Raw genomic sequence first — 24,534 nt, 5'->3', positions numbered from 1 at the left:
AACAGAAAGATATCTTTGGGTAATCAATGTTACAGAGATTTCCTTCCACTCCATAGTGAATTTTTACAGACATTCGATGGGAACATTTCCAAGGACAAATTTTAGTTTAGTTTTTGTGTTTCTCTTAACAGGCTATGTGTTTTTCTCACATTAGGTTTTCTCCCAGCTCATGCACACTAAAGGTCACAACAAAATGCTTTTATCTTGTTAATACTTTATGGCTAGCAACTTGGTCCTTTTCTAGATCCAGCTTTTTAAAAGGAAGTGATCTCAGGCTTCGTACCACAAACCTTCCATCAAAACTTCCACTCATCTTGGAGCAGTGCTGCCTGTGTGAAGATTCTCTCATTTCCTTCAGGCAAAGTCAGCTGAGGTGGCTCAAACAATTTCAATGACTATTTAAGTTATGCAGCTAAATTTGTCTGAAGTGAATGAGAGAGACTGCAGAAGCAAGTTTGCCACCAAACTCATGGCACTAGCCTCATCAGTGGCAATTATAATTGAGCTGTATGCATCAGCCATCTCTTCCTATCAAAGAAGTTGGATCTGGAGGAAAATCTCTGTCTGTATTTAAGTAGCAGAAGTTAAACAGCATGACAAATTTCTCTCTCAAACAAAGTAATTGCATTAACACAACACAACATTTTTAGAATTTCGTTTAGAAATTTCCCTCAGTTGTTATTCACAGTTTTTGCTCAAGTGCTTATTCTCCCTCGAGATTGCTCCAGGGTTTCAAAACAACAGATTACTGCTATGGTTTATAGAGTGTCACACATTCTGGTTGTTCACCAATCCTCTTACCTGCCAGATTTGTTCTTCACTGAGTGAAGTGAGTCTATCGCTTTTAAAAACCTCTCGAAGAAGACAGTACGGGAGTGCCAGAACTTCTTCAGGATGACTCTTCAATAGCTCAGAGAGATGCTTTACTAAGAAGCCAATGACTGCGTTTTCCAACAAAGTGAGGTTGAAAAGATCCGCAAGCTTGTACAGGTCCAAGTAATTAAAACTATTTAATTCCTAGATGGATGAAGCAAACAAAATACATGTCACAAAAATATCCCAAACATGAAACAGAGAATATAAAAATCCACAGGTCTCAGATAATGAAAAAAGGTTATTCTTTTGGAGCTGTGGAGAAGGAAGGCAATATAACTTGAAGTTAATTAACACAGCCTCATTCAAAATGTATATGTGTTACTATTGCATATGCAAATATATATGATAGCACTAATTTATATTTCAACTCCTAAGGTTATTTATGCATAAAGTATCTGTAAGAAATATGGATTAGTACATAATATAATAAACCAGCATGATTTACACTGTATGACAAGAGCTCACAGAAGCTCACAAGTGGATTAAAAAAAATGCATTTTTTAACTACAATGGTTTGTTACGAAGCAATTGTTTGTTCATTATTTACTGTTTTGATTGAACTAGAGCACCTGTGTAGCACAACTTTTTGTTCTATGAAACCTCACAAAATACAAGATGTTGAGCAACATTTTATTACGTATGAATTTTTCTTCATTGAACAAATGAACCCCTTTTTTTTCTCCAACCACTGTCATCAAAATATAGCGGATGTTGGCCTCTTACTCCTTCTCTCTCTCCTTCTAGCAGTTGAAAATGTCAGGAGATAAAAGCTATAGTAGCTCAAGGCAGAAAGCTTTGACCATCCAGCTAACAGATGACCAATATTTATGGGCTAATGTTTTCAGCTTGGCATCCCTCATAAATTAGTACTTAGACAACTAACTACTGCTGTTCTAGACCACACTGCTCCCTTCAGGGAACAGCCCAAGAATTCACCTCCATTAGACAAAAGCACCCAGGACACCTGGGAAATAATAATCATGTTTACCCATTTTCTCTGTTCTTGCTGCATGCTCACACCTCTCTTCCCCTCTCCTCCGCAATCCCGGTTCTCATCTTCCAATTTAGCGCATTGCTCCCTATCAGCCGCCTTCCCCTTGACCAGCCCCATGTGTGAGAATGACAAGGAGCCTCGTCAGTCTCACTTTGCTGGTGAGTTAACACAGGGACTGGAGCAAGGAAGAGAAACAGACTAAATTAAGTCAATTTCACTTTCACTGCTCTGCTGGATGGAATGGCAGCACCAAATGAAACTGACAAGATATCTTGTAAATGTCAAATGAGCTGCACGGCTGGCAGATAGAGCAGAGCAACAGGGAAGATGGGAAAGTGCGAAGAGGGGTTTTTTTGGAATGTTTTATGGACTACATCTTGAACGTGTGAATTGGGTGCCTGTCCCGATGACTGTGGAGCTGTTTATGCATATGTAATGGAGAGTGGAGAAAGAATTTTTTAACCTGCTTAGAGGAGTCAGTACTGGAGGAAATGGAACCAAATTCCTGTGGAGGTTCCTGCTTGTTACATAATCTCCCAGTCTGAACAGTTCACCTTTCCCAGCAGAGTTGTATTCCAAAGATAAATCTTACTCATTATCTACTTAGACTTCTGCATAAGAGCTTCCCATGGCTTTCCTGGACGAACTAAGATCTTTACATTGTCAGAACAAGCACTAACAGCCATCATCCCAAAAGCCAGAGCTATTCTAGTGTCAGCCCCTCCTCACATTAACACAGAGGAGATAAGAATAAATCTGCAGTTGCAGAAAGAAAGATAAAAGAATGAATTCTACGTGAAAAGTATCTGGTCTGTGTGCTTGCTTGGTGATTTAGTATCTTCAGATCACAGATGGCACCTCACAACCCCACTCCTGTGATGGCCATGCAATGGTGACAACAACACACAGGAGTCTAATCCAAGCAAACAGCACAGTATTTGACAAGCAGCATCCACGGTTTATTGTCTCTGGCTCAGAAAACTATCTCTTCAAAGAACTCACTGATTGAATAAATCCCAAATGTCAGAAAGAAATTTAGAAGAGCTCAGAGTGTATTTATTGAGCTCTTTTGTGGTCAATGGCTATGTCTAGGGACATAAATAAATAAATAAATAATCAAGCTCTGTGAGCTGAAGATCAACAGTCCCACTACAATACGTGCCTGATCAAACCCCACTAAGTGTTGGTTGAGAAGGAGAGGTGGCTTTTAGCAGACTTCAGAGGAGGAAAATACTGGAGATAACATAACAGGATCCTTATTAGAGAGAATCAGTAATGAGACACACAGATGCAATCTACCCCTGAAAAATCTTCACATTTTCAGTGAAATCTGAAAGACATTGGTAAGCCTTCATTTTAGGTATAGATATTTTTCATGAGCTCCAAACTCCCCTATCCTCTCAAATCAGAAGCAATCAAAGTTGTTTTTATGAAAGCTGTCTTACAGTTGAAGAGGCCAAATATACTTATGGATGTATAATTAAATTTCACCAGTTATTTATACTACATGTAGTGACTTATTTCAGATGCTTGTTTATGTATGTGGGTTGTTTTGGGTTTTATTTTTGGGGGGGGGGGGGGGGTTTATGTGTTAACTTATTTTCATTGCTAAGTTTCAGATGATTTTTGATGCTTCCTAACGTAATGTTAGTTACCTGCTGAACTTACAGTCTACTTGTCAATGAATACTGAAAGTGTGTTTTGTTAAAACTGGCCTTGGCCTGGAATCAGTAATGTTAATTTCTGATTTTGTAATGTTAGAGTTGATCTACAGGTTTGTATTTCACAGAAGAAGAGGCAAATATTTCATTAGGTTTTACAAATGAAAATCAGGTTTATACAGTACTATACACTACTGCCTCAGTTATGATCCTAGAAGGCAAAAATGTCACATTGAGATTGTTCCATATAGACCCTAGATCACTAACTTTGCTCTTACAAGTGGCAAAATTTTCAAAAACAGTCTAAAATGAAGTATATAAAATTAGTTGCAAGAAAAATGCACCTTATCTTCTAGCTTTAAAAAAGTCCCCCAGAAATGATCAAAGCAATCACTGTCAGCTCAATCTGATTTGAATAAACTTTTCACGCTAAAACCTTTATTGAATTAAAAACTTTGGTAAATGGTGAAATAGGTTACTAAACAGGAAATTTAGGTGTGTTCATGAGTAAGAGTACTGGCAGTCTCTGCTTTCCACAGATTTTATTATATTGCATTAACTGAGCAACTACAAAATTTTGAAGTAGTGTGTGACTTTCTTGTGGGACTGTATTGCAGTACATGTTCTTTGAAAACAGGCATTACAAACCAGGCTTATGTAAATTTTTGAAACTTTTAACCCCTTTTTCATAAACTTTTATGTATATGCCACTTATCTTTTTTTGAACTGAAGGATGAAATATGGGCACAAGCAGAACTGTCACTAAGAGCTGAAGGTAGTGATCCTATCTCTTCTAATATGATGTATGTTACACTGCTGAAACACATTCAGGCTAAGAAAATATGTATAAAATTACAGGTACAGCACTTAAAACTAAGTTTAAATAGTTCTGAAATCTCACAGTGAACTCAAACCAATTTAGTAAGTTGTCCAAATTATTTATCAGCGTCTACTTCTAAAATAAGAAACCACCTTATATGCCATGCATTCTACTTAGTGTGCATCCCCCCACTGAAGCAAGGGAATCTATTATTCCTCACTAAGGGTCTTCTGATTCAGTAGTATCAACCTTTAGATGCCAAACCAATTCAACAATGAGCTGACATTTAAAAGCCTCATAAAAGAAAATATCTTCTACAAACAAACATAATCTGAAAGATGACAATATTAAAGATTCAAAATAAATGATGTGACAGTGCGAATATTTTGATACAGAGGTGTTTTTCAGTATAGAGATATGCTAAATTGTCAAACAGGAAAAATAGATATAAACATTGTGTTTAAGTTGCTTCCAAAACTATCTTTATGCGTTCATACTTTGAAGAATAATTGCCTTGCACAAGCCACAGAAAAGGACGTAACAGATTGATAAATTAGAGTTAATCATAACCAAGTACACAGCAGACTACAATATACCTCTACTCCTGTGCTCTATGTTATAAATAGCAGAAAAAGCACAAGGAGAACTAAGGGGAAAGAATGCATTTCTTTATGACCTTATTTGAAAGAGAAACTCCTTGGGGAAATACAATTTATTCAGATTATCAAGACCCTGCTGTGCAAATCTACAGTCTGGGAGCACACTACGGAGATCAAACAATATTTACTTTATTCTGTTGGGTATAAAAGCTTTTAATGAATGCATAATTAAAACAGCAAAAGTATATACAGCTTTAGAATTCCACTGCCAAGCCAAGCCATTAATATCCAAAGTACCGTAACCAGTTGTAACTCCACCTGCTTCCTAGATTACAATACTGTTATAAATCAAGGTATTAAATGACTAGCCCTGCTGCTGTAGCAGGGAAGAGCTGCATGGTGACACTATTCCCCCCTTTTCTAAAAGGGGTTCAGCCTCTTTAAAGCAAAAAAAACCCAAGCCCAAGTGTGAGGTCTCTGAGAGAGGGACATAGCTATTCAAAATCCTTAAGCAGCACAGGTCTTGACCCTACACCTCCAGGTTCTCTGCCACATTAAATACTATGAACCAGCTGCACCATTCAGAAAAAATCCTTGACAAAAATCATAGCAAAGATGGGCCCTAAATAGATCAGGGATAGTAACAAAATGAAAAATAGTAATGACAAAAAAAGGGATCAACACAATTTTAAGATAAAAGAAAATCAGCTCTGCTGGGTCTAGCTCTTTCTTTGTATATCAAAGGTTTTAGTTTTGCAAAACCTCACACATTTACTTAAGAGCTAACAGATCAGGCACACTCTCAACAGCACAGCAACAGACACAAACATTTCATAATAAGCATAAGCACAAAAAGTATATTTTAGATCCTATTTGAAATTTGCCTCTGTTAAACACCAAAGTCATCCAGTTGAGCCATTAAAAGCATTTTTCTGAAGCCTGGTCACAGTGGAAGAGCTGGCTCAGAATTTTTCAATGTATTAAACTGATTACTCTTATTATGAAATAAGTGCAGGCTGCAGATGTGTTTATAGACAAAGTAAAAGATGGCTTTAAGTGACTTGTTTTATACAATTAATTTTTCTGATAGATCACTGCTTTCCCACCACTTCCTGTAACTCTTGCATTTGTTTTCTCCTTTGAGCATGAAAAGGTAATTTGCATCCTTGCTGCTATTTCAAAGTAGGTCTAGAGCTAAGTAAAAGACCAACAATATTGAAACATTTCAGCCCTATTATTTTTCCTCTACCCTATGAGAATTCATTTCCCTTCTCACTACTTGTTTCTCTATATCTGCTCAGTTTTCAGGTTTAATCCTGCTGGCTGCTGCTAGTGAGAATCCTCTCTGAAGGCACAGAGAAGGCCTGTGAGCTTCACAAGCACAGAGGAAAGACATGACATTCTCAGATTGCTCATGTGATGACACAAATGTGTGGTATTCAAAAAAAAGAAAGTGAAGCATGCCATATGTAAAACTAAAAAAAGAAAACATTTTCTAGAAGCTCAGTTTGATCTACATTATTAAATAGTACAAATATCTTCAACTGCAAATCCAATTAAATATTTTAGGTGACACTGATTATATATAACTTTTATAATCTGCATACACAATTATGTGTATCATGGAAAGAAATAAAATAATGGAATATTAAGACTACACAGGTAAATTTTCATACTACCAGTGGAAGAACTACAGGTAAGATTCTGCAGAGGTTTCAACAGCTGCTTTCCCTTGGTTATCAGATGCTGCAATAAGAATTTTTAAAATCATTTTAAGTGTCCCTGGCATAGGAACCCCCTAAATGAAAAGTTTCACATCTTACCAGTTCCTCCTGGCAATATAACTGTAGCAATATATTGTATTTAGCAAATAAAAGTACAAGGATGAAGAAACATGGAGATCTTCTAACCCTTGACCTGGCACTTTTCTATCATTTCACACAGTAGAAACACAAAGCAAGGATTTGATGAGATTTATCAACATTAACCATTTTTGCCAATTATGGGAGCTTGCCTTTTCTTCAAAAATGTTGTGAGGAATAACATTTCTCATACACATTCATATATTTATCCTTTACTCCTGCAGAAGTCACAGAATATAGTCTCTATAGATGATTTATTATTTTATATTTTTGCTAGCTCTTTGGAATTGCTACAGTGTAAGAGGAAAGCTGAAAACTACTTGGCTAATGCATCAAGAAGCAGTAATTTTTTATGGTGAGTGTTCTAATTTTTTTGGTTTTGTTGCTAATATTGACAAATCCAGAAAGGGTTGTCCCTTAGAAACCCAGAGCTTAAAGGCGCAGCAGCCAAAATAAATAATTACAAACCAGATGAAGAAAAAAAATAGGACTGTATGATACTTTTTTTTTTTGGTTACAGGCTTCTATTTAAGGCCATGAGAATACAGAAGTGGGAGTCTATTCCTCTACTATACCACAAACTCATTAAAACATCCTCAGTATAAATTAAGAAAGATCTATCTTGTTCCCAACTAGTATTACAAGAAGGCTCAGCTGATTTTGAGACTTCATCTCTTAATTTCATTTAATTTACTCAAACACTTTATATACCTTTGTTTCTGTGCCAAAATGATCTTTTAGATTTAACAGTACAATGTTTCTCCCCGATCCTCCCTCCCTCAGTATTTAGTCCTTTGATATATTTACAGAAAACAATGATATTCCTCCTCAGCCCTCATTTTACTAGACTAAATAAGAAAAGCTCTAATCTCTTCATCTACAGTAGGTCTTCCTGATCATCTTAGCTCACCTTTTCTACACCTCTCACAGTTTTGATTTCACTTACTCTTCTACATGGACAAACTCTTCCCAGTACTCCTGATTTTTCAGCAGTACCTTGTAAAGTAGCATTAATGCTTCCTTAGCTTTATAAATTAACTTGTATGAAAGTCAAAATGCCTTTTTCTTGATGCCATGACATTACTAGCTCTCAGTAGCTCATATGATTTAATACATGAAAAGTCTGTGAACTTGGTCCTCAAGTGAGACACAGAAGCAGCCACTCAGAAACAGCCACTCTGGCAGACAAGACAAAAATAATGCAACATATTACAAATGGGAATTATGATTAGATTCTACTGAGGATGCTCAGAAAATATTTTCCAATCACTTCTTTAATTGTATTGTGTCTTTGAGTAACTGATCTTGTAATTATCCCATTCCATACCAGTTACTGGGGAGAAATTATTTCAATGGTTTTTAAGACTTGTTTCAAATCGTATCTGGATCAATGGGCTGAGGCCAACAGTATGAGATCCAACAAGGCCAAGTCCTGCACTTTGGCCACACCAACCCCAAGCACCACTGCAGGCTGGGTGCTGCAAAACAGTGCAATGGAAAAGGACCTGGAAGTGCTGCTCAACGGCAGCTGAACACGAGCCAGCAGTGCCCAGGTGGCCAAGAAGGTCAGTGGCATCCTGGCCTGGATAAAGAATTGTGTGACCAGCAGGGCTGGGGCAATGTCCCTCTGTTCTCAGCACTGGTGAGGACACAGCTCGAGGGGTGCGTCCAGTTCTGAGCCCCTCACAACAAGAAAGACATTGAGGGGCTGGAGAGAGGCCAGAGAGGGGCAACAGAGGTGATGAAGGGTGTAGAGAGTGACTGATAGGAAGAGTGGTTGAGAGAGCTGGGGGTGTTTAGCCTGGAGAAAAGGAGGCTTGGGGGTGACTTTATCACTTTCTAGAACTGCCTGAAAGGAGGGTGTTGCCAGGTGGAGGTTGGTCTCTTCTCCCAGTGACAGGAGAAGAAATTTCCTCAAGCTGCAGCAGGAGAGGTTCAGGTTGGACACCTGGAAGAATTTTTTCATTGAAAGCACTGGAACAGACTGCCCAGGGAAGTGATGGAGTCATCTTCTCTGGAAGTGTTCAAGAAACAACTGGACGTGGCACTTAGTGCAATGGTTAATTGACATGGTGGTGTTTGGTCAAAGGTCAGTGTTTTCCAACCTTAATGATTTTATGATTCTATTCTGTGAAAAGTAGGTAAGTAAATCCTCCTTAATACACTGAAAACCAAAGTAAGTCTTAAAACAGTATTAAGTATGAAAATTTTTAGACATAGAAAATAGAAAAAGAAAAATTGTTTCTAATTCACAGTACATTAAAGTGCAATTTTTACTCTTAATTCATATCTCCATTACCAGCATGGAGGACAGATAGAGATGGAAAAAAAATGAAAAAATCAACATTCCTGATAGAGGTATTAATAGAGGTATTAGTGTACCTGACAGTTTCCCTCTCCAATGCCTTTTTAAAAATAACTTGCTATTTTGCCAACATTTAATAAGTCAAGCTGAAGTTTTCCAGCTTCAAGATGAATCACTTGAAACCTCATGAAAACATCCCTAAAAGCATATTATACATTATTAAGGATGAGCCTGACAGGAAAAGACCATTGCTCTTCCATATTAAAAATATTCAGAATGGAAATAGACCATAGGAGCTGCCATCCCTGTGAACAACTTCTACTGACACCCCTCATTAAGCCTCTAGAAAAATAATTTGGATATGCTCAGTAACACCTTGTTTGAACTTTTCAGTCCAAAATCCCGTGACATTTTTAGAAAAGGGTAGCTGTAGTGAGCTGGTCATCTAGTAACATCAGAGAATTAAACACATTGCCTAAAATACGTGGAATAACAGGTTATTTAACACAGATCAATTCAAGTCTCAGAAACATTTGCAAAAGAACTCAAAGCAACAAAACTTCCTTAAAAAAATTTTAAGGCATTATTTGATACTCCATGTGCTGAATCCAGTGCAGGATAACTCAATAATGAGTAAAACTTTGATAGACAAAAGTCCTCAAGGAATCCATTTTGATCCAATACTGTTAACAGTTTAATTGAAGCAGTGAATGATAAGTTTGGTCTGCAGAGTCTGCAGAAGACTCTTCAAAGACAACATGAGTATTGTTAGGCTATCTGGGAACCAGTAACATAATATAGAAAATATACCAGGCTCTATTTGGAACAACACTGACAAGCCGTCAGGAGGCACTAAGAAGCAGTCATAAATAGTAACATCAGTTCTCAGAACAGTGCTGTGGAAAAAAAGAAAAGAAAAAAGCTCATGTCATAAAATGCACACCTAGTTCTGCACAATAAAAGAAACAAGCCCTCTTGCTGCTTCAATATTACATTTTAAATCTAATCTTCAATTATTGGTCCCAGTTCTGAAGTCCAAACTTTAGGGATACTTAAAACCTACGGGTTGGAAAACCAACCTTGCAAGATTTCAGGTGCTCAACTTAGTTTTTTAAAGAAAGACTCCTGGAGGATTTGATCTTGAGCAAAGATATTTATAACACAGAGAAAATAAATGAAAGGAAAAATAGCACTGACTAAATTTTCAGAAAATAGTTTCTGGTGCATGAATGTAGGATCAGAGCTTCCCTGGACAAGGAACTAGAAAGTACAGGACTGTTTGCATTGGCTTCATGGGATTATGTACATTTTGCAGCTCTGCATTAACAAAAAATGACTGCAATAAAACTAGTTCTTTTGACAACTGTCTGTACAGGTAAAGAAGGAAATATTTGTGCAATTTGACTGCTGGGGTTATAATGGTTTCTCATTCCTTTCAAAAGCAAGGGACTTGTTGCAGCTGCAGGAAGATATGAGAGTACTCAGCAGTTAAAAGAACCTGACTGTAAGTATGTGAATGATAAAAAGGCAACATTTCCATTTTATTTGGAAAACTGTTATTTGTTCAGGTATCCCTGTGCTCCTGCAATATCTGACCTCAGCTCAAAAATCACTAAGAACTTTATTTTTGTTGCTCATAGCACTAAACCAAGGCAAATTCTCATTTTACAGAGGAGAAAAGGAGAAGCAGACAAATAATTTAAAAATATTTCCCATGATGCAGAATATACAAAGAAGAGAACCTCAAATGCCTGGAACCTACTCCAGTGCTCTAGTAGCTAGATAATTCCTGTCTTTACCAACTTTAACAGAATTTTAACTTACATATACCGTTCAATATATTAGCAAAATGTCTGCAATGTGTATTGTATAGGCATTATACCCCAGTAAAAAAAACCAACTCTCTACAACTCTCTTTCCCCAGATTTATTCAGTGAAAAGAACATCTCTTTTTTCCCACAACTAGGAGCTGTGTTATTAGTAGGATTACAATGTATTAATCAAAACTGATTTCAGGAGATATACAGCATTAAAAGGGATAGTGGTAGACCATAAATAGACTGAAAAGAAAAAGAATGAGAAAAATCTGGAAGAACCACTGAATTTAAAAAAAATCTGGACATGTGAAGATCAAGAGGAGTTTGCTTGTATTTCACAAAATCACAGCATTAGCATTAGGTTGGAAAAGGCCTTTGAGGTCATCAAGTCCAACCTATGAACTAACACCACCCTGTCAACTAGATCAAGACACTAAGTGCCACATCCAGACTTTTATTAACACTTCAAGGGACAGTGACTCCACCACCTCCCTGGGCAGCCCATTCCAACAGCAAATCTCTTTTCCTATGAAGCATTGTTTCCTAATGTCTTGCCTAATCTTCCTCTGGCACAATTAAGACTGTGTCCTCTTGTCCTGTTGCTGGTTGCCTGTGAGCAGAGATGGACCCCCAGCAGGCTACAACCTCCTTTCAGGTAGTTGTGGAGTGTGATAAGGTGTCCCCTAAGCCTCCTTTTTTTTCCAGGCTAAGCACATTTTAAGCATTATTGACTAGGGGTTTACCTGTCATTCTTTTAGTCAGAAATTATTTAAAGTCTGACTTTCAAAAGTAGAAAACCTGGAAAGGGTGAAGGCCAAATGTGAAAAATGGGCTTTGACTCAATATCCAGTTTGATTTCCTACATCTGACCTTCAGTAGTGCTAAACAAGTCACAATTGTGCATGTTCACACTGCTGAAGGTGCCAAGCACCAGCAGGAATGCCTGAGCCTTCAAAGATCATGATGACTCTGGTCCATTTGTTTCTAGCAGTTCTTACCAAGAATAAAAAATAATTCTATCAGTTGCTTTCAAATCTCAAACAGCTTACAGTCAGAATCTCTTGTTTAGCATAAAGCCTTTTTTTTTCCACAGAGAAGATAAGAACATTTAATCAATGCACCTTACATTTAACACAACCAAATGACAAAATTCTCACTGACTTCAAGATTTCACTTTAAAGACACCACCTTTATAAGCTGAACAACTCATTGTAGGCTCAGTTTTTAAGTGTTCACAACTACAGATACGTGCCAGGACTTCAGTCCTGTGGTGTTTGAAAGGCACCTCTCCAGCATTTCCCTTTAAACATAATAGAATCAAGCAAAGCAACGCTCTGCAGAGAAGGACCTGGGAGTCCTGGCGGACTGTAAGCTGTCCATGAGCCAGCAGTGTGTCCTGGTGGCCAAAAAGGCCAACGGTGTCCTGGGGTACTTTAGGAAGACCATTGCCAGCAGGTCAAGAGAGGTGATCTTATCCCTCTACTCTGCCCTGGTGGGACCACATCTGGAGAGCTGTGTCCCAGGCTCCTCAGAGAGAGAGAGAGACATGGAGCTCCTGGAGCAGGTCCAGAAAAGGGCTACAAAGATGTTTAGGGGACTGAAGCATCTCTATTATGAGGAAAGGCTGAGGGAATTGGGCCTGTTCAGCCTAAAGAAGAGATGATTGAGAGGGGACCTCAACAACACATCTGAAGGGATAGTGCCAAGAGAATGGAGCCAGGCTCTTCCTGGTGGTGCCAAGCAATAGGACAAAAGGCAACAGACACAAACTGATTCACAGGAAGTTCCACCTGAAAGGGAGGAAAAATTTCTGTATTGTGCAGGTGACTGAGCACTGGAACAGGTTGCTCAGAAAGGTTGTGGAGTCTCCATCACTGGAAATATTTGAGAACTGTCTGCACACAATCCTGTGCCCTGTGCTGCAGGATGACCGAGCTTGAGCAGGAAGGCTGGACCAGACAACCCACCACATTACCTTCCAACCTGACCCATTCTGTAACACTCTTTCACAGAACCTTGGAAGGGCATTTATAAATAAGACATAGCTGAGTTGCTTCAAAAAGAATTTACTTCTGCAGAAAAGTCACTGCTTTCAAAAATTAACTACAGCTTACCAAAGAAGTTTTTAGCCAATGATTGTTCCATGCAATGTTATAAAAGTTGGTCCTTTTCAAATAGGAATTTCAGTAAGAAACATTGCTAAAACATTCAAATTTAAAAGATTTCAACCACACTTATAAGCAAAACTCTACCAACAGCTTATAAAAGGTTACATATGTCTAATACTGTTTGTTTTCTCCCACCTCAAAATATTAATATATTGATCATTTTTGCTACTTGCTTTGCTCCTTTTCAAGAATTTTTTTAACCTGTTTAACAAGTTTTGGTCCAGGGCTGAATGGTGCAATGTCAGTCCAGAACTTGATTAGGAACACATGGAAGTTAAGACTCACAATAGTACCTAGGAAAGTCAAATAATTTCAAGTGTTTGGTTACAGTAAACTTTCAATAGTAGTCTTGGGGGTCCTGGACATCATCATTGCATACATGTACTTCCTAAATACTTCAGTTCCCCACAAAGATGGTAATGCTTCAAATATGAGTAAAAATACTGAGAGGCAGGCAAACCCAAATACAAATACATATAAACGTGATTTGGGGCATGGTGTATGACAGTAGGCCTGTCCCCCTGGTGTTTTTCATGTCCACAACCTGCCAAGTCAGTTGGATTTCCAATCCTAGTGACCACTGGCAACTGAACATACCTGAGGTTACTACAATACTTTCCCATGATAATCAGGTGTGCTGAGATGCCATGGAAGCTCAAGGCCCTTTACTTACATAATTAGAATAGACAGTGCTTCCAATTATCAAGGAGAAAACATTCTACAAGGAAGAAAGAATTCTATGTGTTACCAGTTCAGTTCCTACTGAACTCTAAATAAAAGTCCTGGTTCAAGATCTAATACTGCTTATACAGCTAGACACACTCTGTGACAGAAATCACAAATTCCATAAAACTGATTAAACAGATGGGAAATTTAGCAAAAATTTCCTCCAAATTAGTAAACAGATGTTTTGAATATATTACACAAGAAAACAGGTGAATGAAGTTACGGGCATTTCTGATGTTTTTCATGTTTGAAATAACACACGGGATGTTATTGATGGTTAATAAAGTTGATGCCACTAATCTTTAGGCGTGGATCTTTAATTTTTAGAATTAGTGAGAAGAATGAGGACAATTTATAACTTTTAAAGCTCTGATCATACTGGCTGAAGATTCAGTAAGTCATTACAGCATGTATACATTTATATTCATTCTGGTTTCAAGGCCTATTCAATATCTTGGACCAGAAGGGTCTCTTTATTCTAAATGGAGTCAGTCTACATCACTTATCTAAAGCAAAATACAAATTCTACTAATGCACTTGTGCAAACAAAATACCATAAATGATGGAATGTGTTAAAATGCTGCTTCATTTACTGCTGCTACAAGATCTACTGGAAAACACCAACAGCCTTATATGGAACTTGTTTCTTTCTTTGTGGTCCCCTATAAGCACAAATGGTTTAACAGTATTTAACAGTAATTAAAAAGAGATGATAATCTGGAATACTTCCATTTCTAAAGCTACTTATACATAATGTGGGCTTAGGTTATTTTCCTTATAAACCCTTCTTCTTAACTAGCACAATTAGTTGAGTATGTTGTCAGCAGTTCAGGTAGATGGATCACACAGTAACAATTAAGCCATCAGAAAAACATAAAAAATGGTGGGTCCAGGGTATCAACTGCCAAATACATAGGTTTGTATCAAGTTCAGATTTCTTATGTCTTTAATGAGAGATAGTCTACAAAAAAGACTAAAATGCAAATACTGCATAATTGGAGAATGTATCAACTTGGATCTTCATTACTTCAGTCCTTCTTCACCATTAAATAAACAAGGTTTTGAAAGTCTCTTCTATTAAACTGACTGATAACTTAAAATTAAATTTACAAGGTCTTTTTGACATCTTTTAAAGATAGAGCAAACTGAATCATTCACTATTTTCCTTAGCTTAATATTTCAGGTGCTAAGTTGCCTCCTAAAATTCCATGAAATAATACATTTTCTCATTCATTTTCTTAAGAAAGGTTTTGCTATTTCATTTAGAATTTGAAAGTGACTCCCATGAAAATAATAATAGTGTACCTAAAAATAGAGTAGAGACGAGGTAAAAGCTATTTACTTCATAATGAAGAATGAAAAATATCAGTTCTATTTCGGATAAGCTTGTATAGATGAAAGAAAAGATGAACAATTAGCTCTCTACCACAGTGATACTTCTGAGATAAAATCAGATTGTAACTCACTTCAAGTCTAGTGTTCTCTTCAGGTTCATAGGTTACAAATGATTTATAGTCACCATTTCATACTTAGCATTCTGGCTTTTCTCATATTTTATAATACTTTAAAATCAAAGGATTTTCTTGTTTCAGAAATACCTTCACTAAATTGGCTTAATACAACTCAAAGTGCTTTAGATGAAAACAAATTTAAGTAAAATTTTTCTCTGTTTATTTCCAGGAAGAAACAGAGAAAAGGTTTTTTTTTTTTCCAGGAGGTAATAAACCCCTCTCTATGTCTGGTGCTATATTCCTCTTCTTTCACATTAGAGCTGTGAGTCTCCTCTTTCAGGTCACGTCTTCCACATAAAAGTGCTAAACTAATGCCGCTTAATGACAAATTAATGTCCATGAATAAAAAATACACCTCTAATAGCATAGAGTAATTTGCCATTACAATATCATCATTGGACATGCCCCTGGTTTAATACGATGTATTTAATTCATAACTTAATGAGTGATATATAAAAAGAGAGAGATGAACCCTGCAATTACATTTATGTGAGTCTGTCACCTTATTTGTAAAACCTTAGAGTCATTTACATTCAAATTAGAACAAATGAGTGATTTCACAAAGTGCAGTGATAAATGACCATTGCTGCACAAGACAGAACTGTATTTCCTTTGAAAACATTAACAGTTTCCTATTATTTGTTAAAAATTACAATGCATATTGCCCAGTGTTGTGTGAATAATGACTTTTTTACTGATTAGGTCAGAAGACTAATACGGAGTAAAAATAAATAATTTTTCTTTTCTTTTTTTCTGATTTTAGCTTGAATTTCTCTGCTGAAACTGTTATGGACTCACACTGCCACCTGCTGCTCAGGCCCGGGTAGGAAGGGCCCCGACTGCCTTATTTCAAGTCCAGTTCAGCCATTCTGGGTGTCATTTCTTGCAATAAACAAAATTTTCCTCCAGACCTCTAAGTGGACATGTCGCTGAAAACACAAGCAGATAAAGATAGCTGCACTACCCAGTTACAAATATTTCCATTTTGGAAGTGCATCCAAACTGCCTCAACTTGTAAGGAGAATTTAAAGTGAAATACACTGAGGACAGGGAGGGACAGGAAGAACATAAAACATTAGTATCGATCAGATACTAATTCTGTTGCCATTCTTTGGCAATAAAACCAAAGAAGAATTTTGTACACTAAGCATTCTGGCATTCATCAGCCACTGTTTACAGCTTTATAAAAATACTGGAAAGATTCCAGAAGCAGAAATCTTTCAGGGAATGATGGACAGAAAGGTCATCTAAAGAGTCCACACTGGCTAAAATGACAATGTGAGAAGGGCAGGGAGGGAAATTGTGAAGCAATACAGCTTCCCTGCTCTTATTTAAAGCACACACTAAAGCCGCTTGCCCTTCGGGACAGAACCTGCAAAGAGATGGCAGATCCAGCACTAACTGTCCCCTCCCAACTTGTGACCTCTCCTGTAACTGTGCTGCAGAGGACTGGCAATGTGTATCCATACAACTACCTAGACAGCTTGGGAGCTTTGATCTTGCCAGCAATAGTTAACCTAGATGCTGCAGCATCACTTTTTTACACATCCATCGTCAGTTTCAATACGCACTGCAGATAAATAGCAGCAAGTGGATTACAGTAAGAATGGGATTCAAAGTGACTGGGTATTGTCACTTTGGTATATTTTCAACTTCCTCACTGATACCAACTGAAAAATGGAAAAAAAAAAACCACCATCATTTTTTTCCTGAGTCTCATTTCAAGTTGGAATCCTCACTAGTGTAACCATGTTTCATATTTATAGATTATTATCTCTGTAATGTATCAGTTTATTAAAGAGATAACAGAAAAAAAATCCCCAAGTTATTTTTGAGTTTTGTCCAAGAACTGTTCTAATGACTATCAATAGCTCAATGACAACAGCTGAAAAAACTTGCTCCTTCAAAAAATAGCAGGCTAGCACAGCAACAACTGGTTGTGTAACACTTAAAACCAGGGAAATGTAAGACATTATTTTTGTCTACTTTGTATTCTTAGCATGGGAAGGTTACTTCACCACAGGATAAAGTTGGTAGACTTAAGCTTGCTGGTGGTGACTAATTCTGGGGGATTGAGGGGAGCGTGCAGAGTGTGCATGCATGTACTTAGATTAAAAACTCAGTATTAGTTAAAAAAAGCAAGCCTTGGTTGCTAGATGACCTTTAGATTTTCTTTCCAGCAGTTTAATTCACTCTATATGAAAAACCCAGGAGCTAAAATCCCAACTGATCTGGGGCTTCTAGCAATACAAAGGTGATGCTCTCAATCTCTGTTGTACGAATTAATTCATCTCTGAAGGAGTTTATCTTAGTGAAAGTTGGGATTGTCATTGGCACCGTTCCAAATGGAGAAGTTTGGTTTAAGAAAAATAAATAGCTTTGAAGCTCTGGCTTACCCACATACATAAACAATGCACACACCTTTTAAGCCACACACAAATTCATTTGTAGCTTCTTCTGTTTAAAAACAGTAACATATTTCAATCTACAACACATTCAGATAGTTTAAAATTAGAAGAAGAAAATATTTAGATCATTAGGAATTTGTACACCAGGAGAAAAATTTGTTCTTTAAGCCTAAATTGACCATTAGAGTAGAAGGTTAAAAATCAAATGCCCTACCCAAGACAATTTGCCTGCTCCAATTATTACTATGAATTATTCCAGAAGGATTTGTCAGTTGATTAACCTTATTTTGTATCCCAGGTCTGATCCTCCTCACTGTCTACTTTTGTATACAAGAATCTAGAGCAGGACAGCACAGAGGCAGTTCCAAAAAAATTCCAGTTGACTGCTGTTGTATGATGCTGGGCCCAGGCTTATTTTAGTCACTCACCTAAAATGTTCTTTTCTTTTTATCTTAAATTAGCTGTCTTCAAAGATGGCATGACTGACATCAGTAGCAAGCAAGCAGAGTTCCATTTAAAGTCATGAAGCTTCTAAAAAGTAATCTGGTACATTTACCATTTAGCAGGGAAACTAAAGCACTTAAAACTAAAAGGAGAATTGGCATCAAAGCTTCAAGTTCACCTGACACAAAAAACATTTAGGATCCCAATAAGAATTTTTACAAGTCAGAATAACTTCAGTGGCAATCAGGATCATCACTGCTCATGTCTACCATACCTGCTCCTCATAGGAGCTATGAGAATAAGAAATCATTTCCAGAATTAAGGAACTATGAGAATAAGAAATCATTTCCAGAATTAAGTACAAGTACAGTCACTTCAAATAAGTCTGTACTGAAACTATGCTGCTGTCCAACCAATATACATAACATAAATTACATCCCTGACTCTGTCCGCTGTGTAAACTTAATTTGTTCTTCACAAAAGGTGCCTAATCTGGCAGCAGAAAATTAAAGGGATACATGCAATCTAGCAGTAATGCCACATCCTGCCTCTCAGAAATGAGTCTAAGCTTTGCTTTGGATTGCTCTGCAACTTCTAAACTCCTCACCCACAACTATCATACCTTGACTGTAATTTAGGATGTACCTACAACTCCACTAAAAAAAAAAATATTGTACTTCAGAATATACATAAAAATCACTTAGCTTTGAGATTTCAATTATGGGCAGTCCAATATCCCAGATCCCTGAATGCCAGTGGAAATCAACCTCTGCTTTAAAAACCAATTACTACACACACAATACTGAACTGTTGTTGATCAGTAGAAGGAAATTCCATTAAAAACTTATATGCTCAATAGCATTCCCTCCTTATCAAAACTCTTTGATTGTTGAAATAATTTGCAGTTTGTGGCTCTTTGGTACTGAATACACAAACAGCTGAGGAAAAAGACAAAATTTCTTAGATCTACAACCAGTTATGTAACTCAGACATACTCATGAAACAAACATTTTTTATGTTCTGAATAAATGTTTTAACACATTTATTCTCTTGCATAAGAATAAAGTTGTCACGTATCCTTCAGAAAAACATTCACAAGCTTTAAAGTGCAAAATAGGTCATCACAAACACATTACCTAATACCATGCTCTCTACAGTTCCATCTAAAAAGTCCCTTTTCAGATGGCCACCACATTTAGTGCCTTTAACTACTTATCTCTTGCTTTTTCCTATATCACATGACAAATATGGTCCACTTTTAAAAGGCAAAGGAGATATTCAGATAACCCATTCCTGTTATATTTCAAAGTTTGCCTGTTGGCTGCAGCTCTCTGCATTAGCCCTCTTTGAAAAACCTCAGCCAAAACTGACAATCAACCTGAGCTGGAGGAGGAACTTGGGACACAAGAACCTAAGAGAACTGGATGTGCAGGCTGCAAGCAAATGCTGTGTGAGTGATCACAGACCTTAGTGCCACTGAAGGTACACAAAGTTCAAGTCTTTAGCTCTCCCACACCTCTGCAGCAGTTAAGGAAAATGCATTGCCTTACCGTTCGTTCAGCCCGAGACAGATGTGTGCTCTTACAAGCCTTGTTTCAATGTTTAATGTACCTGAGAATTATGCAGATGACATGAGAGATTCATGAATATGTATGGATCTCAAATAAAGTACATCAGCATGCTTCAAAAGAGTCCCCTTCTACAAATGAAGCTAGAAACAAAACCCCCAAACAGCAGCAGTTGTGGAATAATCATAATTCAAGGTATGACAATGCTGATGTGGTGGGAGAAGTCTGCACTACACAAAGCTGGAATTAAGACCAAAAGTAAGAAATACTTGGGCATTTCTCTGTTTGCAAATAAAGAATATATTATTTACCATAATAATATTTTTACCATAAAAATATTATTTATCATAAAACCGTAGTTTTAAAATGAAAACTAGTAAATTATCAAATCTAAAATGAGCATGAGTTTTCAAATGAAAATATTGAATCAACATTAGATGCTACAGAACATTTGATAATGAGAAGTTTATAGATGATAAAATGCATTTAATAAACTAGCAGTGTTGTCAGAAACCTCCACTGCATTGCCTAATTGAGGGTAGGGAGAAAATGTTCCTCTCATTCTTCCTGTCTTTCCTTTGATTGAGAACTCTTTTTAAAAAATGCCATAAATACAATTTAAACAATTTGTTAAAGAATTTTTTTTAATTCATCAAAATATTAAAGTCCTCTAAGCTGTTTAGTCCGTAAAAAAGAGGATCTGTCATAGTCAAAATAACATTTTGTTTATTCTGAGACAACTAAGAGGAAAGTCCTTAAAGACCAGTCAATATAAAAGTCAGCATTGGATGGAAATCATTCTGTCCTCAGTGAACTAGAAATAATTCTTGACAATCAGATACTTCAGCAATCACCTTAGATGAATCAGATCATTACAGTATTCTTTGGAATCTCATAGACTAACAGCGTGCCTTGAGACAGATAGATAAACAGGTAATGCCAATTGAATTTGTAGCCAAGAAAACCCATCCTTATTGAAATGCATGGCACTATTACAGGTCCCAGATAAAAGTATCAAAAAGAGATGAAAGTGTTCAAGACAGTTCCAATGAACTGCCAGGCTGGAACATCTAGAGAAGAGCTGGAACAAGTGCTAACAATAAGAGCAGCACTCACACAGGAAAAGCTTGGTCTAATCAAAACAGTTAAAGACAATCCTAACAAGTTAAAACTTTGTGTCATCATTACACAACAATAAATGACAGCTAGATCCCACACACTGTATTTCCTGAATTCAGGCTAAACTAAGCTAAGTTCATAATATCTGAACAATTCAAAACAGCATGAAAGAAAGTCAGTAGCACTAAATGAAGAACTCTGGCACACTCATTCATCAGAGAGAAGGGAAAGGGCAAGCACTATTCCCTTTCCAGCATTTGTATCACAGCACATGGGGTGACAAGATACCCCAGTTACCAACTGCAGAGAGGATAAATAGTTTTAAGGAAGCCTTCTTTATCTACTTGGATTTTATTTGCAGATAGTATTAAAATAAAGCAAGAGCTATTTTTTAAAGTCCCACAATAATATGTAAAACCTAAACAGATATTTGGTTTAATTAGTTTGGACCTGAAACATATCACAGTTTTAACGTGCAGTACCTTGCTGACCTCTGTTAAAAAGACTTGCAGCAACCACTCAAGGCTGATTACTTGCATGGACTGCAACCATACAAACAAGACAGGTAAATTCTCACTGTGATCTATTCAGACTGCAGATCTGTCTACATGTATGCCTTGCTGAGGTGAACTTGGTAAAAAAAAATATTGTAAAAAGAGTAAAACACCGCCCATATCCCAATGTGGTATAAGCGACAGCCACCTCACAGACGTGCAGGCAGATTCCAAACCTTTATGATGAGACCCTGATTCAAAAATAGGTTACAGACCTTGCACTGCTTTCTGTCTTCCAACACATACTCTCCTCTTTTTTCCCCTTCGTCCACTGCCTTATTCCCTACCTCCACTACTGTAAATCTGATTCTGAGTCCCACTTCCTCTTTATTTTTAGCACAGTGTAGCTCCAGTTGTTCTACCCTGGCACACTATTCAAGGCACAACAGTGCTTTTTCACATCTTTCACACATCCCACAGCAACTGCGGACCACAAAGTTGTGGTTTCTATGACTCATGAAAGACACAGTAATCTTGTAAGTTGTAGAAATGGAAAAAACATGCAAATAAACATATGCATGAGACAAAATGCATCAAAAGACATGAGATCAACAAGGAGAGGAATTAAAACACCTCTGATTCTTTTCTAAGTTATTTTGTGGTTGGACTTCACCTTAAAGGGCTTTTCCAACCTAAAGGTTTCTCTGACTGTCATGTCCAGAAAACTTTTACTGCTCTGTTAATTACAGAGTCATTTTAAGTCACCAAGTTTTAGTTTAGCCTAAACAGAAAAAGTTAGCATAAGGGTTTATGTTGAGTATATACCTATATCCTCTCACATCCCCACTTGATGAGGACAACAAACAACCTTTTTCCTACTCTTTAATATTTTCTGTAGCTTCTTTGCTGTAATAATCTCTTTAGTTCAATTTCTGACAAAGTAAGAGCGACATAAGCATCAAAGACATACTCACACTGACTGGTGTGTTTGAGGACCATTAAATACATGGTCTATAACTACCAGTGTTAGATTTGTATCTTTCTCATTACAGTAACCCCTTCCCATGCCTGCCTGACAATCAGTAGGTCAAATGGTTTTGTGGCTTATTTGGTATCTTGCAGTTCTTATTTCTCAAGCCAATCATCTTTCCCATCACAACCCATGCCTGTTTTCTCAGAAAAATTAAATCTCTTCCTACATTGCTAAAAAAAAAATTAGACCAATTGCAGCCCTCTGTCAGCTCCTTTAACTTTCTAATCAATTAAACAAAAAATTAAATCAATTAAATATAAAGCACAAATTAATACCAACTTATTATCTGAATATACATTTTGAAGGGTTTCCTAAGGTTAAAACTCAAAGAACAGATTCTTTCCCTGTAAGACACAAAGCCTTCAAGTACATCCTGAAGTTCTTAGCACGAGATGCTGCATGCCCCTGGTGCTCAGCATGCTGCCAAGCACACTCCCACTGCTCAAAGGCAGTTACACTGTGGGAAGGCAAGTGCACACTAAGAGCACTGTGCTGATGTGCATCTCCATGCCCAAGTGCTGCCCGGGTGCAGTTAACACATCCCATTTCAGAAACAGTGATGAAAAGTTACTGAGAGGAGCAAACAGTTCTGTAGAACTGCTATTGCCATTTTATTTTTAGAAGGCTTTTCACAGATACCCGTCAAAGCCGTGTTCTTGCTACCATCCTACCGTCATTCTTGCTACCATTTCCTATACAAGCCAAGCACAAAAAAAAAAATCTTTACCACAACTCAAATTTTTTGTTTGATAAAGGCATTGGCATTACAGGCATAAGGCTCTGTGAGAATAAGGTGCCATTAAAACAAGCCCTGTTCCTTCAGTGAGAGGTTGTAGTGCCCTGGAATAAATGTCAATATTCTGTTGTGAATTACACATCTGAATTTGTCACAATACTCATGATCCTAATAGGGAAATATCTTCACATTTAGTACACTGAAGTAGAAGAAGGCAAATTCCCTGGTAAAAGGGGGAATCATGTGCTGTGGACCATTCTTGCTTTCAGGAATGAAATGGACCAAATGGATGGAGGGATAAAGCATCGGCCACAAACGGAAACCCAAATTACACCCAAAATGCAGATCTGAAATCCAGTTTTTTCCATTTAGATTATACCAGGTATTGTACTAATAGTCTCCTATTGAAATTTGGCTTGAAACAAAAGTGTACCAAACAGATCAGGCCAAAAAGCCTCACCTCAATGAGATAGTGAGAACATAAACTGAGAAGCTCCAGCAGCTGCAAATGACTCCCAGCTGCTAGGACGTCCTGTATCACCCCTGGTTCCAAGAGGATCTGTAAAGAAGAAAATGGAAGGTTTGTCATCTGGAAGATGTACTTAGAGTACTTGTAGAGTATATTAAAGACCTTTGTTATTTCAGATATTTACGTCAACATAAAGAACAGAATACAATAAATCATATAGGGAAGTCTTTACAGAATAGGGACAGATTTTTCTAAAGTTCATCTGAATTTCTCAAATTATTTTTAAACTTTTTTTTGTTATTTTCTTTTTCCTGTGATAGTCCCAAAGTCACAATACCCCCTAAATCCTTTGAAACTGTGTGCTGTTTAAGAAGGAGACTTTTCAAAATAACAGAAGCTCCTTTTGTTATCTGTATACTTAGATCTTTCCACATATACTGATGAATCAGACCAACAGAATTGACTCTGAAGTCTTCACTAATAATATTATTCATGCATGTAAAACAAATACAGACTAGGAACACCCTGCCTATTCTGCATGGCGCCACTTTATAATTTTCCTAACCACTGTCTTCATTTTAGAGAGCAGGGCTCTGAAAGCACAATGAGCATGTTGCTGGGGAAGTGCCAGAGAGGGCATGGAAACCAAGACTGATTATTCAGTTACTTGCTCACATGAAACTCCTACTCATTTCAATTAAAATCATGTACAGGCAGCAGTAAGGATAATTGGGCCACAGCTCATAGACCGCTGTCTTGGGGTCAGCTTGTTAGAGCATCCCTTTTGGGACACAAAAATGCCTTTGGGAATATGGACACTGGTCAGCTTCTTATTAGCAATCAGACTACAAACTATCTATATTAAAATCTTTTAAGTAGCACAACATCAAAAAAATCAGAAATGCATGATAAAAATTAAATTTT

At 37.2% G+C, this 24,534-nt stretch overlaps 1 protein-coding gene across 2 annotated transcripts in view; it reads right to left on the bottom strand.

The window, feature by feature from the left end:
• Window positions 1-24,534, bottom strand: part of KLHL32 (kelch like family member 32) — a 124,885-nt gene that overhangs the window by 38,616 nt on the left and 61,735 nt on the right. For both annotated transcript variants that reach the window (XM_071446159.1, XM_071446167.1), the window contains exons 5-6: window positions 23,602-23,700; window positions 802-1,017 (exon numbers count right to left, since the gene is read on the bottom strand). In XM_071446159.1, coding sequence (XP_071302260.1) covers window positions 802-1,017; window positions 23,602-23,700 — 315 coding nt within the window. The remainder of the gene's footprint in view (window positions 1-801; window positions 1,018-23,601; window positions 23,701-24,534) is intronic.

Source organism: Agelaius tricolor, unplaced genomic scaffold, assembly GCF_023055355.1.
Source record: "Agelaius tricolor isolate 1412-34295 unplaced genomic scaffold, bAgeTri1.0.p SCAF_1, whole genome shotgun sequence".
Lineage (NCBI taxonomy): Eukaryota > Metazoa > Chordata > Aves > Passeriformes > Icteridae > Agelaius > Agelaius tricolor.
This window is presented reverse-complemented; position numbering and strand designations above follow the sequence as displayed.